We start from the raw sequence: 16430 nt of genomic DNA, 5'->3' as shown, positions 1-16430 counted from the left end.
TCAACCCTGGTTGGCCCGCGTGCGGGACAGATGGGTTCAGGAGATCGTTCGATCTGGTTACAAGATCGAGTTTCTCTCTCGGCCGGAGAGCAGATTTTTTCCCTCAAATCTTCAGCTGTCTCCGGAGCGTTTACGGGACCTGCACCTGGCGGTGCAGGACCTGAGGGCTCAGGGAGTGGTGGTTCCGGTGCCTCATCGGGACAGATTTCGGGGGTTTTATTCCAATCTGTTCACCGTGCCCAGGAAGGAGGGCAAGGTTCGTCCAATTCTGGACTTGAAGGCTCTGAACCGCTCTGTGCGGGTTCGCAAGTTCCGCATGGAATCCCTGCGGTCGGTGGTGGCTGCCCTGGTTCCGGGGGAATTCATGGCCTCCATCGATTTTGAAGGATGCGTATCTTCACATCCCCATTTTCGAGGGTCACCAGAGGTACCTTCGATTCGCCATTGCGGAGGATCACTACCAGTTCGTGGCGTTGCCTTTTGGTCTCGCCTCGGCTCCGCGGGTGTTCACCAAGGTGCTTGCACCGGTTCTGGCATTATTGAGGGCCCAGGGCATTTCTGTCCTGGGGTATCTGGACGACATTCTGGTTCGGTCTGCGACCAGCCAGGGTCTGGAGGAGGACCTGTCTGTCACGATGCAAACTCTGCAGGAGTTTGGTTGGACGATAAATTTTCCAAAGTCGACACTGAGTCCGTCGGTTCGTCTTCCCTACCTGGGAATGATCCTGGACTCGGTGCAGGCAAAAGTCTTCCTGCCGGAAGACAAACTCAGAACTCTCCAGGAGGAAGTCGGGTCCCTCCGGGACGTTCCGCTCTCGTCTCTGCGGACGTGCATGAGATGTCTGGGATTGATGGTCTCGGCCTTCGAGGCGATTCCCTTCGCCCAGTTTCACACGCGGGGTCTCCAAGCGGAGATCCTGTCCATGTGGGACGGACGACCTCAATCTCTGGATCTTCAAATCTCGTTGAGTCATCGCACCAGAAGAGACCTTCTGTGGTGGCTCCAGTCCCCGATGGTGTCCGGGGGCAAGTCGTTTCGTCCTATCTCGTGGACGGTGATCACCACGGATGCCAGCCTGTCGGGCTGGGGTGGTGTTCTGGGCGTTCTGTCCGCCCAGGGAACTTGGTCGGAGGGGGAGTCCTCCCTTCCGATCAACATTCTGGAATTGCGTGCGATAAATCTCTGTCTTCATCGCTGGACGGACCGGCTGCAGGGCTGCCCGGTTCGGGTGCAGACAGGCAATGCCACGGCGGTGGCCTACATCAACCACCAAGGGGGCACCAGGAGTGCCCGAGCGGCTCGAGAAGTGGCCGACATTCTGACTTGGGCCGAGACTCATGTCCCGGCGATAACGGCGGTGCACATTCCGGGGGTGGAGAACTGGCAGGCGGACTATCTGAGTCGCCAGACCCTGGATCAGGGGGAATGGTCTCTCCACCCGGCTGTCTTCCAGATGTTGTGCGCGAAGTGGGGTCTTCCAGATGTGGACCTGTTCGCGTCTCGTCTCAACAACAAGGTGAGGAGGTTCGTGGCAAGGACGCGCGACCCTCGGGCAGACGCGTCGGACGCGTTAGTGGCCCCGTGGCGTCAGTACAAGCTGATGTACGCGTTTCCACCGATTCAGTTGCTGTCCAGGTTCCTTCGCAGGTTACAATCGGAACGCAGCACGGTGATTCTTGTGGCGCCGGACTGGCCTCGCCGGTCCTGGTACGCAGACCTCGTGAATCTGGCGGTCGACACCCCGTGGCGTCTACCTCTTCGAGACGATCTCCTGTCTCAAGGGCCGATATACCATCCTGCTTTACAGTCGCTGGCTTTGACGGCCTGGCTGTTGAGACCGAGGTCCTGAAGGAGAAGGGTCTCTCCCCGGAGGTCGTTCATACCTTGATCAACGCGAGGAAGTCTTCCTCGGGGAAGGTTTACTACCGTACTTGGAAGGCCTATTTTGCCTGGTGTGAGTCCAGGGGGTTTTCACCCCGCACGTACTTGGTTTCCCGAGTGCTGTCCTTCCTTCAAACAGGTGTCGATCAGCGTTTGGCGCTGGCTACGATAAAGGGTCAGGTGTCTGCGCTGGCCATTCTGTTTCAACGTCCCGTGGCTTCCAACTCCCTGGTTGGCACTTTTGTTCAGGGAGTGCGGCATCTGGTTCCTCCTAGGAAGGATCCTCTGCCCCCTTGGGACTTGAATCTCGTTTTATCTGTGTTACAACGTGCTCCTTTTAAACAGATCAGGGAGATCTCGTTGTCTATGTTGTCCAAAAAGGTCGCCTTTTTGGTTGCGATCACTTCGGCTCGCAGAGTGTCGGAGCTGGCGGCTTTGTCCTGCAAGTCTCCGTATCTGGTTGTTCATTTGGATAAGGTAGTCTTGCGACCTAATCCTTCTTTTCTTCCGAAGCGAGTTTCGGAATTCCATCTTAATGAGGATATTGTCTTGCCTTCGCTGTGCGCGAAGCCTAAACATCCGAAAGAGGTGAGACTGCATTCTTTGGATGTTGTTCGGGCGATAAGGGTTTACCTTAAATCGACTGAGTCTTTTCGAAAGACGGATTCCTTGTTTGTTCTTCCAGAGGGTCCTCGGAAGGGCATGGCGGCGTCGGCCTCTACCATCGCCAAATGGATCAGGCAGACCATTGAACAGGCCTATGCTTTACAGGGGATGGTTCCCCCTGTGCCTGTGAAGGCGCACTCGACTAGATCTCGGAGTACGTCTTGGGCCTGTCGTCATGGGGCTTCTGTAGCCCAGGTGTGTAAGGAGGCGACCTGGTCGACCGTACACACTTTCACAAAATTCTACAAAGTAGATGTTCAGGCATCGGCGGATGCTTCCTTTGGCCGCAAGGTTCTTAGTGCGGCAATTCCCTAGGGTCCCTTGTTGGGGACCTCTGGCTGTTGGGATGAGTTTTTTATCCCCTGGTTCTTTGTCTTTTCCTGGGTTGTTGCTCCTGTTGAGCAATTATTTTTTCCTGTAGCCCAGCTGGTTTCCTTCCTTTGGTAAGGTTCCTTTCTTTGATGCGGAGACTGCGTTGCCTTTTGGCGCAGATGCGTTTCCCACCCCTCATGTTTGCACTGCTTTGGGACGTCCCCATATGTGACGAATATGAAGAGGCGGCGACTGTCGGAGGACGTAAGAGAAAGCGGAATTTTTGTAAAATCTTACCTGTAAAATTCCTTTCTCTGAGTCCTCTGACAGTCGCCGCCCCCGCCCCTCTTTTGGGGTTTGGTTGTATACTCTACTGCTATTCCACTGAAACTGAGATATGGTTGCAGGAAGTAGGAGGGTATTGACTGAGGGGACCACCCCTTGAGGGTGGGATATGTTAAAAGCTTTAATGTTAACATATTCTGTTGCCTAGCTACTCCTTCGGAGCAAAGTCTAATACCCCATATGTGACGAATATGAAGAGGCGGCGACTGTCGGAGGACTCAGAGAAAGGAATTTTACAGGTAAGATTTTACAAAAATTCAGTTTTACAGGTAAGCTGTAGGAAAAATCCACGTTTTTAGTTTCCCCAGCAGCTAATCCGGTATGATATATGCATTCTTTCTTTGTGCCAAGCTGGACCAATGTAAGTATGCAATAAGGATCATTCCTGGATTTCGGCTTTAAAGAATACAGAGCTGTTCTACATACAAAAGTTCAGCTTTAAACCTGTGAAAATATCTATATTCCAAAACAAATTTGTTTGCCATCTTCACCTTAAAAAACCCTTATTAGAAACCATTTTACTGTTCTACAGTATTAAAATGATTTTTATGTCTTTTCAAGGTCATTCCTGTTGGTTCTCAGCTGGCTAACAGTGGCAGTGGAGTGACTTCCTTACAGTGCCTAGAAAATATGATTGCTGGATTGCGCAACAAAGTAGTTGAGGTATGTAAAGGTAATGGGAAATTAAGAGAATAAGGGGATCCTTGTCACACATAATATACTTGAAGCACAATGGATCGCCTATTTTGTAACAAACCTTACATCTTCTTAGTTCCTGTACGCCTTGCATAATTGTTGTCCTAAGGCATGAACTGAAGGAAGTGCGTTTTTTTTTCTTTATAGATTCACAATCATTTCCCTCACAAGCCTGTCATTCTGCTTGGATGGAATACAGGAGCATTAATTGCGTGTCATGTGAGTATTGACTACTTGAGTGATGGTTTTATTGCACTTCTATTTTAAAAATGTAATGTATATATAACATGTTTTATCTGTAAACTGTATAAGCACTTTTATATTTTAAATATTTATGTCATGGACATTGTATTCATTACTCTGTAAAATATTCCCATTACCTATTCATTTTCAAAAGTTTGTTTTTAAAGCTCCTTTTAATTTCCATTTCAAAATTTGTTTAAACTCAAGAGATAAAACTATAATGCTGCCACTTTATAAAACTCTGGTGTGGCCAGATTTGAAATATGCTGTCCAGTTCTAGTCCCCAATCCACAGGAAGGATGTGTTGAAAATGGGGAGAGTCCAGAGAAGGGCAACCAAGCTAAAATGTGACTGGAAGACCTCAGTTACGGGAATGACTAAAAGTATTAACCACTTCTGGACAAGAAGGATTTACCCCCTCAATAACTCGTCCACTTTTTGCAATTTGACACTGCGCAACTTTAACTGACGATTGCACGTCATCCAATGCTGTACCCAAAGAAAAAAATTTACGTCCTTCTTTTTTTTTTATTGCAGGAAAGACCTACTATGTCTCCTGCATTAAAAATCCATTACCTGCCGAGATTAGACAAGCGAATGGTACACTGATCCAGAATCCACAGGCTGTCATGGATTTTTTTCATGCCTATTATTCTTCCCTGTACGATGACCAAGGGGATCAGCCGCCTGGGGCCATGGATAGCTTTCTTAAAGATCTCGATCTCGCTCTCCCTTCTCTCTCGGCCTCTCACCGGGAGGCTTTGGAGAGGGAGATCACAATAGAGGAGGTACTGGAGGTGATTAAACAAGCTAGGCCCTTGAAGGCTTCAGGCCCAGGCGGCTTATCCGCCGCATATTATAAAAAATTTGCAGCACAGTTGGCGCCCCACCTCTTTCAGTTTTTTAGGGCGATACGAGATGGCGCGGCCCTTGACGTAGACTCTAACAGAGCTAATCTATGTTTAATACCCAAACTGGACAAGGACCATACATGTGGCTAATTATCGCCCAATATCCCTGATCATTAATGACTTGAAATTTCTAACCAAAATATATGCAAACGGGTTGAATATCTTCCTGACACAATATATTCACGTTGATCAGGTTGGATTTGTCCCAGGGAGACAGGCCGCCGATCAGATCAGAAGAGCAATAGATTTTATCACCGTGATGCAATCTAACTGGGATGGCGAGAGTCCAAGGCAGGGTATGCTTTTATCACTGGACCCACATAAGGTTTTTGATTCCCTATCCTGGCCTTTCCTTTTCCATATATTGAGGAAATGGAACTGTGGACCGAAATTTCTCGATCTTCTGAGTGCTCTGTACTCAAACCCGTCCGCTAATATTGTGGGGCATGGGCATATCTTGGATCCGCTGCAAACCCGTGGAGGAAATAGGCAGTGATGTACTCTCTCGCCGCTCCTCTTTTTGATAGCTAACAAAACGCTGGCTATAGCTATTAGATCCAACCCCAACATACACGGAGTGTAAAGCAGAACCAATAAATGTGGCCTATTTGCCAATGACGTGCTGCTATTCATAACGGATCCTGTTACGACCCTGCCCAATTTATTTGCCTTACTGACCAATTTCGAAACTGTTTCAGGGCTAAAGGTCAATCAACTTAAATCTAAGGCGTTAAACCTCAATCTTCAAGACTTAATTCTAAATTCTATACAGCCATCATTCTCCTTTAAATGGTGCATGCAGGCCCTTCTGTATATTGGAGTTAAATTGACATCCGACATTGCCACACTGTTTCCTGCAAATTACACACCTCTATATGACTACAGAACGTGACCTGAAGACCTGGCAGGCCTATGGTCTTTCCTGGATGGGTAGAATTTCGGCAGTTAAAATTACTGTTCTTCCACACATACTATATTTCAGATCCTTCCCAATTCCTGTGTCACCTGTTTTTTTCCGATAGTTACAGTCTCTAATTTATAAATTTATTTGGAATAAGGGTAGCTGTCGTGTAGCTTGGTCTACTTTGTATCCATCTAAATGGAGAGGGGGGCTGGGAGTTCCTCATTTTTTGCCCTATTATAGGTGGCATAACTAGTCCAATTATACCAAATTTTCAATGAGACATATAAGCCCGACTGGATCCGCCTGGAAGCGCAGGCTAGTCCAGCCCTCCCCCTGGATCTCTTGATGTGGTTACCCGTGAAGGAACGGAGGACAGTGCTGTGCCCTTCCTTATCTCACTCCCTACGGTTGTTGGACATAGCATGGATATTTGTACTTTTAAGTCCCCCATTTGCCGGTGGCCCCTCTCTTTAATAACCCTCATTTTCCCTCAGGCCAACAGATTTACCAGTTCACTTGGTGGATTAACAAAGGTCTTTACAGAATAGCACACTTTATAAACAATAAGGGGCTAAGGCCACATAGCTACTTTAAGGAAATGCTACAGATGCCACCGGAGGAGACTTATCGTCTATACCAAATTACCCATTTCCTGCGAACTCTAACGAGCTCAGGTTGATAAAACTTCTAGGACCCTGTTCAAGAACAGGTGCATTCGTGGGTTGGAACCGAGGAGGGGATTATGGAACTATACTCCCTGTTCACCATTCAGGGTGACAAACCCTCATATCAAACGGCATGGTAAAGGGGGAAACAATTGGATGGATGGGGGAAACAATTGAGTAGGAGATGTGGTTAAAATGGTCGACCATGGTGCACAGGGGTGTTCTCAGCACCTCCTTGGTAGAGGCAAGCTACAAAGTGATCTCTCGCTGGTACCTTGTCCCAACAAGGTTGGCAAAGCTGTATCCTGGTGGCTCATCCCTATGCTTTCAAGGATGTGGACAGGAGGGTGATGTGTACCATATCTGGTGGTCCTGTCCGAAGGTCCGGCGTTTCTGGATCAGGATGTTCAATCTGATCCATTCGGTGATGGGGCAGAATGTTCCCAGGTCTGCCAAAACAATGCTGTTTACTGACCTGTAGAAGAGGATTCCCAGGCATCTAGGTACCCTTATATTCTTTATTCTCCTAGCTGTAAAAATAACCATAGCGCGTGCATGGAAATCACCGGTGCTCAATGTTACGATGGTAAAACCTAAAATATCTTGGATTATGATTAACAAAAAACTTACCAGTATTCGCAGAGACAGACAAGCCAGGTTTGAGAAAGTGTGGAATCCCTGGGTTGCATATTTTCAGGCTCCCTGAACGCTGAGTCATACTGTTGGGGGGGGGGGGGCTCAGACTGATGGGATATATTTTATCCTACACTACTGTGTATCTTTCTATTCTTTTTTTTTTATCTCTTTCTTTTACATTACTTCGGTTATTGAATCAGTTATATGATCAGGACCGCCTGATGTGAGACAGAGACCGGTCTCAGTTAACACTTCTTTACAGTTCCGATATTTGGATACTATTGGTGCTCACCAATTTATTATAATGTTATTTGATATGTATTGCCATATGACATTGTTTGTTTTTCTTTGAAACCTAGATGCTGAATTTATTGAAATTGCATCTAGATATTGCTAATTTTCTGATGATGATGATTGTTCAAGTATATATTCCTGTATGCTGCTGTAAAACTGCAATAAAAAAAAGATCCATTGCCTGCCTGTATGCCTTGCACACTGAGAATGTGTGCTTGTGCACAAGGTGTGTGTATGTATATGTATGTATGTATATATATATATATATATATGTGTGTGTATGTATATATATATATATATAATATAATATGTGTGTGTATGTATGTATGTATGTATATATATATATATATATAATATATATACCTCCGAATACTGGTTTGCCTGAAGGATGTAGTGCCAAATGTATTCATTTTGATTGGTCTCCTTGTTTATGGTGTTTACTGCAACATTTATTTCTCATTTGCTTAGGTGTCTTTGATGGAATATGTGACAGCTGTGGTGTGCTTGGGATTTCCTTTGCTGACTATAGATGGACCTAGAGGGGTGAGTGCTTACTAGTAAAAAAAACTTTAGGAAAAGTTTCCAGGAAGACCCTAATTAATGCCGCTCTGTATTCATTAAATTAAGTATGGAATTTTTTTTTTTTTTTAATCCTACTTACCTGGGTTTGGTTCCTCATTAAAGGTGATATAGCACAGATGGGTAGATTGTGAAAAGTGGATTGGTTTCCTTTATTAGTCTGCTAGGTGTCATCTGTCATTCCATTAATAAACGAAACAAGGAACTTCATTGAAATGGGCAACAGCTTTAGTTTTGCTCTAGTTTCAGCAATCAACCCAGCAGTCTTTTGTGAATACTTTGCTGTGGAGTATGTGCATCTTTAGTGAATATTTATGTGAACCATCCACAAGGACTGTTTTCAGTGGGGTTGGGTCATTAGGTCTGTATCCTCTTCAATATTATTCCACTGTTGTGCCCTCTTTACAAGTCTTTGTTAAGCTACTCTTTTCCTAATATATGTATGTGAAATAAGTCCTCCTCTCAAAGCTTGCATTCATAATTAACTCTTCCCACACTGCAATCTCTGTTCCCCCAGCCCTTACTGCACTATTGTGTCCTGTAGTGACGTAGGGGCCATCGTAGGGAGCCACAGAGCTCAGTGTGTGTTCAGGAATCCAACACTCCCTAGAGTATTGTAGTCTAAAGATGCTTGCTTGATTCAGGCAACTATTTCTGTTCATTACAACTTAAATTGGGAGTGGTAAGTAACATCTACAGTATATCCTAATTAAACAGTACAAGATACAGAACTTGTCTTTGTAGACCATGAGTTAAAGCTGGGTAACCTCAGGAGATTTGGACATTAGCAAAAAACACTGTTTCTCTTACGTCCTCCGACAGTCGCCGCCTCTCCATATTCGTCACAATGGGGTAATTGACCTTTGCTCCGTAGGAGTAGCTAGGCAACAGAATATGTCAATATTAAAGCTTTTAGAATATCCCACCCCCAGGGGGTGGTCCCCTCAGTCAATACCCTCCTGCTTCCTGTATCCATACCTCAGTTTCATTGTCTAGCTTTCAGGAGTTAGCTGGCTGTTTCTGTGCTGGGGTATTTTGTCTCAGCCTTTATCTTCTTTTTGATTTTATTTGAGTTTTTTTCTCTCTCTTTACTTAGCTGTTACTTTTGTCAGCATTAGTTAGTTCTTCTGATGTAGAGGATCGTGCGGGCTGGGTCTCGGGCTGGCCCCCCCTGGTCGCAGGTTGTGGGCCAGTGGCTTCCCAGCCTGCCATCGAGCGTTCAGTCAGGTATTTTTCCTGGCATATGTGAACGACCCATCCCTGTTCGCTGCAGGGATGCTGTGGTGAGGTGGCCACCTCACTGGACGCCATGCGGTTTCGTACCGCAGTTCTACTGCGTCCTGGCTGCGACTCTCCCTGTCCCATGTGCAGTGGCTTGATCGCTTGTGCGGGTTCCCCACGCCATTCAGAAGGTAAGTGTACTCTGTGTGGGGACCTGTCTGTTTAGTGGGTGTCAGTCTGGGACTGTGTAGCCCTGCATGTCTATTCACACTGTTGGGCTCCCTGTCTGGATGCTGCTGTGGGCTGCAAGGAGGGGGGCTGTCATACACTGTTCTGTGTTTCAAACTGTGTGATTTTCTGTGTGACATGCTGTATGTTGTAGGACATGCTGCTGCGGTCCGCCATTTTATTAATAGCTGCAGGCATATGAGGGCTTCTTCTGTATGCTGGGAGCGGCGTTTTTGGCGCCAAGCGCCGCCATTTTGGCGGCAATCGCTCCGGCCTCATGTAGCACTGCATTTGCTTCCTCCCCCGGCGGCCATTTTTTTGTAGCCTTCCATAGGCTTTATAGGAGCGGCTTCTGTTGCAACACTTCCTTTTCCCTGAGCACACCGATCGATGCAGCAGCAGCAGTGATCTCTCCAGGTTTTTATCCTCTTTAGTCCTGTATTCCTTGCCTGAGTTTGTAATTTTCCCTGTGGGGGTCGACTTGTGCTGGTGTGTGTGAGCGGTGGGCTGCGCTCGCCGCGCTTTTAAAGGGGCAGTTACCCTTTTTTCTCCTGCACACTTCTGGGGGCATGGATTCTCAGGAAAGCAAATTTCCTCCCACTTTACTGCTGGGGCTGCTGCTGTTTCCCCTGAGGGGGGCGATTTGGCCACGGTTGTGGCTAACCTAGCTGCTCAGGTGCAGATGCTTGTGGCTGCTCAATCCACAAAACGGCCCAGAGTTTCAATCTCCTCTGATCCAGAGGGCGAAGGTGATGGGGCTGCTATGGCTGGGGTCCCCTTATCAGGGTCCCGTTCGTCCCTGGACTTTGCAGGGTCGGAAGGGGAGGCAGAGGTTGAGGGGGTTGATGATTCTCCCCCTGGCTCGTCTGAAGAGCTTGCAATCATGGATGAATTGGTTTCTTCTATCAAACAAACGTTGCATTTACAGGATGAACTGTGTCCGCCTGCTGTTCTGGCTTCTTATGGGACACAGCGGAGACGCAAAACATCGCAGGTTTTTCCTTGCACTGAGGATTTTCAGCGCGCGGTTAGTGAACAATGGCGCAATCTAAAAAAGCCTTTTGCTGTGCCAAGTAGGTTCAAGCTGCGTTATCCTTTCACGCCCACCACTGATGAACGCTGGTGTGTTCCACCTCCGGTGGATCACGCGGTGGCGGTTTTGAATAAATCCACTGCGATTCCGGCAGAGGATACCCCGGTGTTCCGGGAACCTATGGACAGGAGACTGGAGTCTCTTGCCCGCCATACTTACTCGGTTACCGGTTCCATGCTAAAAGCTATTTTTGCTTCCCTTATGGCAGCTCAGGCTGTCGCGGATTGGACGCAGGTACTCCGGCGCGTCCTGGTGGCTGATTCTGCCCCGCCGACAACATTGGCTATGGTGGATCAGATTCATCAGGGTGTCATGTATTTGTGTGATGCGGAATTAGATGTAATTCCTTTGGCTGCACGTGTGCACAGCGTGGCGGTGTTGACACGCTATTTGATTTGGCTGAAATGTTGGTCTGTGGACCAATCTTCTCGCAGGACTTTGGCTAATTTGCCCTATACGGGATCTCGCCTTTTTGGCGACTCCCTGGATACGCTGATTAAGGGGATCTCTGGGGGTAAGAGCACGCTCTTGCCCCAATCTCACAAGGCTAAGGGCGCTCAAGGTAAGAAGCATGCTTCGTTTAGGCCCGCTCAGGGGTCCTTTCGTGCCTTTCGGTCGCACTGTAAGGGCAAGCCCTTCAAGGGTCAAGGCTCCCAAAAGAAACCATGGGCAGGTAAGCAGAAGTCCGGCCAGTCCGGGTCCGCTGCCCATAACAACGCGGCCTGAAGGGACGCCCTCACCCAGCTCTGGGGTGGGGGGACGTTTTGCTCAGTTTTCTTCAACCCTGGCTGGCCCGCGTTCGGGACAGGTGGGTTCAGGAAATCGTTCGATCTGGATACAAGATCGAGTTTCTCTCTCGGCCGGTGGGCAGATTTTTTCCCTCAAATCTTCAGCTGTCTCCGGAGCGTTTGCGGGATCTGCACCTGGCGGTGCGGGACCTGCGGGCTCAGGGAGTGGTGGTTCCGGTGCCTCATCGGGACAGGTTTCGGGGGTTTTATTCAAATCTGTTCACTGTGCCCAGAAAGGAGGGCAAGGTATGTCCGATTCTGGACTTAAAAGCTCTGAACCGCTTTGTGCGGGTTCGCAAGTTCCGCATGGAATCCCTGCGCTTGGTGGTGGCTTCTCTAGTTCCCGGGAGAATTCATGGCATCCATCGACTTGAAGGATGCGTATCTTCACATCCCCATTTGCGAGGGTCACCAGAGGTACCTTCGATTCGCCATTGCGGAGGATCATTACCAGTTCGTGGCGTTACCCTTCGGTCTCGCTTCGGCTCCGCGGGTGTTCACCAAGGTGCTTGCACCGGTTCTGGCCCTATTGAGAGCCCAGGGTATATCAATCCTGGGGTATCTGGACGACATTCTGGTTCGGTCTGCGACCAGTCAGGGTCTGGTGAAGTACCTGTCCATCACGATGCAGACTCTGCAGGAGTTTGGTTGGACGATAAACTTCCAAAAATCGACGCTGTGCCCGTCGGTTCGTCTTCCCTATCTGAGAATGATCCTGGACTCTGTCCAGGCAAAGGTCTTCCTACCGGAGGACAAGCTCAGGACACTTCAGGACGAAGTCAGGTCCCTTCGGGACGTTCCATGCTCATCCCTCCGGACGGGTTTCTGGGTTTGATGGTCTCGGCTTTCGAGGCGATTCCCTTTGCCCAGTTCCACACGAGGGGTCTCCAGGCGGAGATCCTGTCCAGGTGGGACGGGTGACCACAATCTCTGGATCTTCGGATCTCGTTGAGTTCTCGCACCAGAAGGGATCTTCTGTGGTGGCTACAGTCCCCGGCGGTGTCGGGGGGCAAGTCTTTTCGTCCGCTTTCATGGACGGTGATCACCACGGATGCCAGCCTGTCGGGCTGGGGTGGTGTTCTGGGCGTTCTGTCCGCCCAGGGTACTTGGTCGGAGGGGGAATCCTCCTTTCCGATCAACATTCTGGAATTGCGGGCGATAAATCTCTGTCTTCGACGTTGGACGGACAGGCTTCAGGTGGCCTACATCAACCACCAAGGGGGCACCAGGAGTGCCCGAGCGGCTCGGGAAGTAGCCGACATTCTGTCTTGGGCCGAGACGCACGTCCCGGTGATCACGGCGGTTCACATTCGGGGAGTGGAAAACTGGCAAGCGGACTATCTGAGTCGCCAGTCTCTGGACCAGGGGGAATGGTCGCTCCACCCGGATGTCTTCCAGATGTTGTGCGCGAAGTGGGGTCTCCCAGATGTGGACCTGTTCACGTCTCGTCTGAACAACAAGGTGGAAAGGTTCGTGGCAAGGACGCGCGATCCTCGGGCAGACGCGTCAGTGGCTCCGTGGCATCAGTATCGACTGATGTATGCATTCCCACCAATTCAGTTGCTATCCCGGTTCCTTTGCAGGTTGTCCTCGGAACCGCTCACGGTGATTCTGGTGGCGCCAGACTGGCCCCGCCGGTCTTGGTACGCAGACCTCGTGAATCTGGCGGTCGACGCTCCATGGCGTCTGCCTCTTCGAGAAGATTCTGTCTCAAGGACCGATATTCCATCCTGCTTTACAGTCGCTGGCTTTGACGGCCTGGCTGTTGAAACCGAGGTCCTGAAGGATAGGGGTCTCTCCCCGGAGGTCATTCATACTTTGATCAACGCTAGAAAGGCCTCTTCGGGGAAGATTTACTACCGTACTTGGAAGGCCTATTTCGCCTGGTGTGAGTCCAGGGGATATTCCCCCCGCTTATACTCGGTGTCTAGGGTGTTGTCTTACCTTCAAACGGGTGTGGACCAGCGTTTGGCGTTGGCCACGATTAAGGGTCAGATTTCTGTGCTGGCCGTTCTTTTTCAACGCCCTGTGGCGTCTAATTCTTTGGTCAGCACCTTTGTTCAAGGGGTGCGACACCTGGTCCCTCCTCGGAGGGAGCCTTTGCCTCCGTGGGACTTGAACCTTGTTCTGTCAGTGTTACAACATGCTCCCTTTGAAAAGATCAGGGAGATCTCACTGCCTTGGTTGTCTAAGAAGGTCACCTTTTTGGTGGCGATCACTTCGGCTCGCAGAGTGTCGGAGCTGGCGGCTTTGTCCTGCAGGTCTCCGTATCTGGTGCTTCACTTAGATAAGGTGGTCTTACGACCTAATCCTTCTTTTCTTCCGAAAAGGATCTCGGAATTTCACCTCAATGAGGACATTGTCTTGCCTTCGCTTTGCGCAGAGCCTAAGCATCCAAAGGAGGTGGCATTACATTCCTTGGATGTTGTTCGGGCGATCAGGGTTTACCTGTCATCGACAAAGTCCTTTCGCAAGACGGATTCTCTCTTTGTCCTTCCTGAGGGACCTCGGAAGGGCATGGCGGTGTCGGCTTCTACCATCGCCAAATGGATCAGACAGACCATTGAGCAGGCATATGCTTTGAAGGGAAAAGTTCCCCCTATGCCTGTGAAGGCGCACTCTACCAGATCTCTGAGTACGTCTTGGGCCTGTCATCATCGGGCTTCTGTGGCCCAGGTGTGTAAGGCGGCGACTTGGTCGTCCGTTCACACCTTCTCAAAGTTCTACAAAGTGGATGTTCAGGCATCGGCAGATGCTTCCTTTGGCCGCAAGGTTCTTAGTGCGGCAATACCTTAGGGTCCCTTGTTTTTGGGCCCTTGGCTGTTTGGGATGTTTTTATCCCTGGGTTATTTGTTTTTCCTGGGTTGTTGCTCCTGTTGAGCAAAGTTTTTTTTCATGCTGCCCAGCTGGTTTCCTTCCTTTGGTAAGGTTACTTTCTCTGATATGGGTTCGGCGTTGCCTTAGGCGCGGCTGCGTTTTCCCACCCCTCATGCATACACTGCTTTGGGATGTCCCCATTGTGACGAATATGGAGATGTCGGAGGACTTAAGAGAAAACGGAATTTTTGTAAAATCTTACCTGTAAAATTCCTTTCTCTGAGTCCTCGACAGTCGCCGCCCCCGCCCCTCTTTTGGGGTTTATGTACTCTACTGCTATTCTACTGAAACTGAGGTATGGATACAGGAAGCAGGAGGGTATTGACTGAGGGGACCACCCCCTGGGGGTGGGATATGCTAAAAGCTTTAATATTGACATATTCTGTTGCCTAGCTACTCCTACGGAGCAAAGGTCAATTACCCCATTGTGACGAATATGGAGAGGCGGCGACTGTCGGAGGAAGCAGAGAAAGGAATTTTACAGGTAAGATTTTACAAAAATTCCGTTTTCTCTTTCGTTCATTGACGGACACAGCTCCATATCTTCTTTGACCCTTGGGTTATGCTGCTCGCCCTGGGAGTAGGACACTAGGTGGAAAATAATTGACTACGCCTATAGGGCAGTCCCCGGGGGTATACTCCCACTTCCTGCTATAGGACTTGAGTTTTTTTCTGCCTAGTCAGGAGTAAGCACCTAGCTCTGTCCTGGGATCTTTGGTCCTAGCATTTTTTCCTTTTTAAACTGAACTTTTTTCCTTTTTGTTTTCTTTCTACAATCAAGTCTGTTCCATTGAGAACTACAATCAACTTACGGTCTCCCCAGTCTGGCCAGCGACTGCGTTCAGACTGCAGCTCCGCCCCAGGTCGGCCACGAAATAGCCCCACTGGACAGGGGCTGGCCTGCGAGTGAAACACCTCGCGAGGACGTACACGACCTGGAGTCGCAGCATACCTCTGGCCTGCAGCACCTCCCATTCCAAGATGGGGAGGTGATCTGTCCGGAGTGGTGCCCGCTGGTAAGTAGTGTCTCCCCTCCCCTCTGGGAAATTTCGGGGTGGACGCGGGCTCCTTCTCGGGTTGGCACCCCCTCCTCACTAGCGGAGTTCCCCTTCCACCCCTAGTCCCCTCTTCTGAGCGGCTGTGCTGTCCTGGGTGTGGGGCAACAAGTGAGCTGTGGCTAGAAGGGGAGGAGGGAGCATGCTACGGTGGTTCCATTTGCCATTTATTTAGGAAGAAATGTGCTGGGGGGGTCCCCTGGCTAGGCCCCCCTTGCTGGGTTTAAGTACTTGTAGGGTCTCTAGGGTCGCCATTTTCCCATGACTGACTGCATGGGAGCTCAGCGGCCATGTTTGTGTAGTCCGGCGCCATGTTTTAGTGGTTTTCCATATAAATCAATGCGACGGCCATTTTCCTGTAGCTGAATGAAATAGTGCTCGCTTGTGGGCCTCTAGTGTGGGTACCATTTCCTCTTCCTTTTTGATCGGTGTGCAGCAGGCAGCTTGGCGCTTTCTCTCCTCCTAAGTCGGTGGTGGTGAATCCCTGGGGCTGTACATACTACGTCTTCTGCTATAGCAGCGCTGCATGGTGCACTGGGACCTGTGGTGTCATCGGTGCAGTGGTGGGAGGGGGGGGGGGGGTTTACAGTGTTTTTACAGCTTTTTTTGTACATCTATTGCTGGCAGTCCCCAGGTTACTATGAAGTCCCTAGAGCATGTCACCACCGGACCCACTCTCAGAAGCTGCGGGACTCTCTGGGTCTCAGTCCGCCCTGACGGCCATGATGGCGGTCCTGCAGTCCCTGGTGTTCAAATTAGATATGGCTCTTGAGAAAAGACCTTGCAAAAAAGCCTTCACCTGCATCTTCTGCATCCTCAGATTCTGAGGCTGATTTGGGTGACGCGAGTCAGCCCACGGGGTCTGCGTCCACGCACTTGGAGTGCTCTGACAATGAGGATGATTCCTCTCCCACTACATGTAGCAAAAAAAGGCATTGGTGGAGGCACTGATTGCATCAGTGCGGAAAACTTTAAAAAATGGAGGACACAGCTACTGCTGCGTTGGTGCAATTTGGTACCCGCAGACCACCCAAG

The 16430-nt window shown here is 49.5% G+C and overlaps 1 protein-coding gene across 2 annotated transcripts in view; it reads left to right on the top strand.

Moving 5' to 3' along the window:
- KANSL3 (KAT8 regulatory NSL complex subunit 3) overlaps positions 1-16430 on the top strand; it is a 202539-nt gene that overhangs the window by 61470 nt on the left and 124639 nt on the right. For both annotated transcript variants that reach the window (XM_082256923.1, XM_082256924.1), the window contains exons 8-10: positions 3767-3868; positions 4049-4120; positions 8023-8097. In XM_082256923.1, coding sequence (XP_082113049.1) covers positions 3767-3868; positions 4049-4120; positions 8023-8097 — 249 coding nt within the window. The remainder of the gene's footprint in view (positions 1-3766; positions 3869-4048; positions 4121-8022; positions 8098-16430) is intronic.

The sequence above is a fragment of the Pelophylax lessonae genome, assembly GCF_965119305.1.
Source record: "Pelophylax lessonae genome assembly, chromosome: 4".
Classification (NCBI taxonomy): domain Eukaryota; kingdom Metazoa; phylum Chordata; class Amphibia; order Anura; family Ranidae; genus Pelophylax; species Pelophylax lessonae.
Note: the sequence above shows the minus strand (reverse complement) of the source record. Positions and strands in the feature narration are given on the sequence as shown.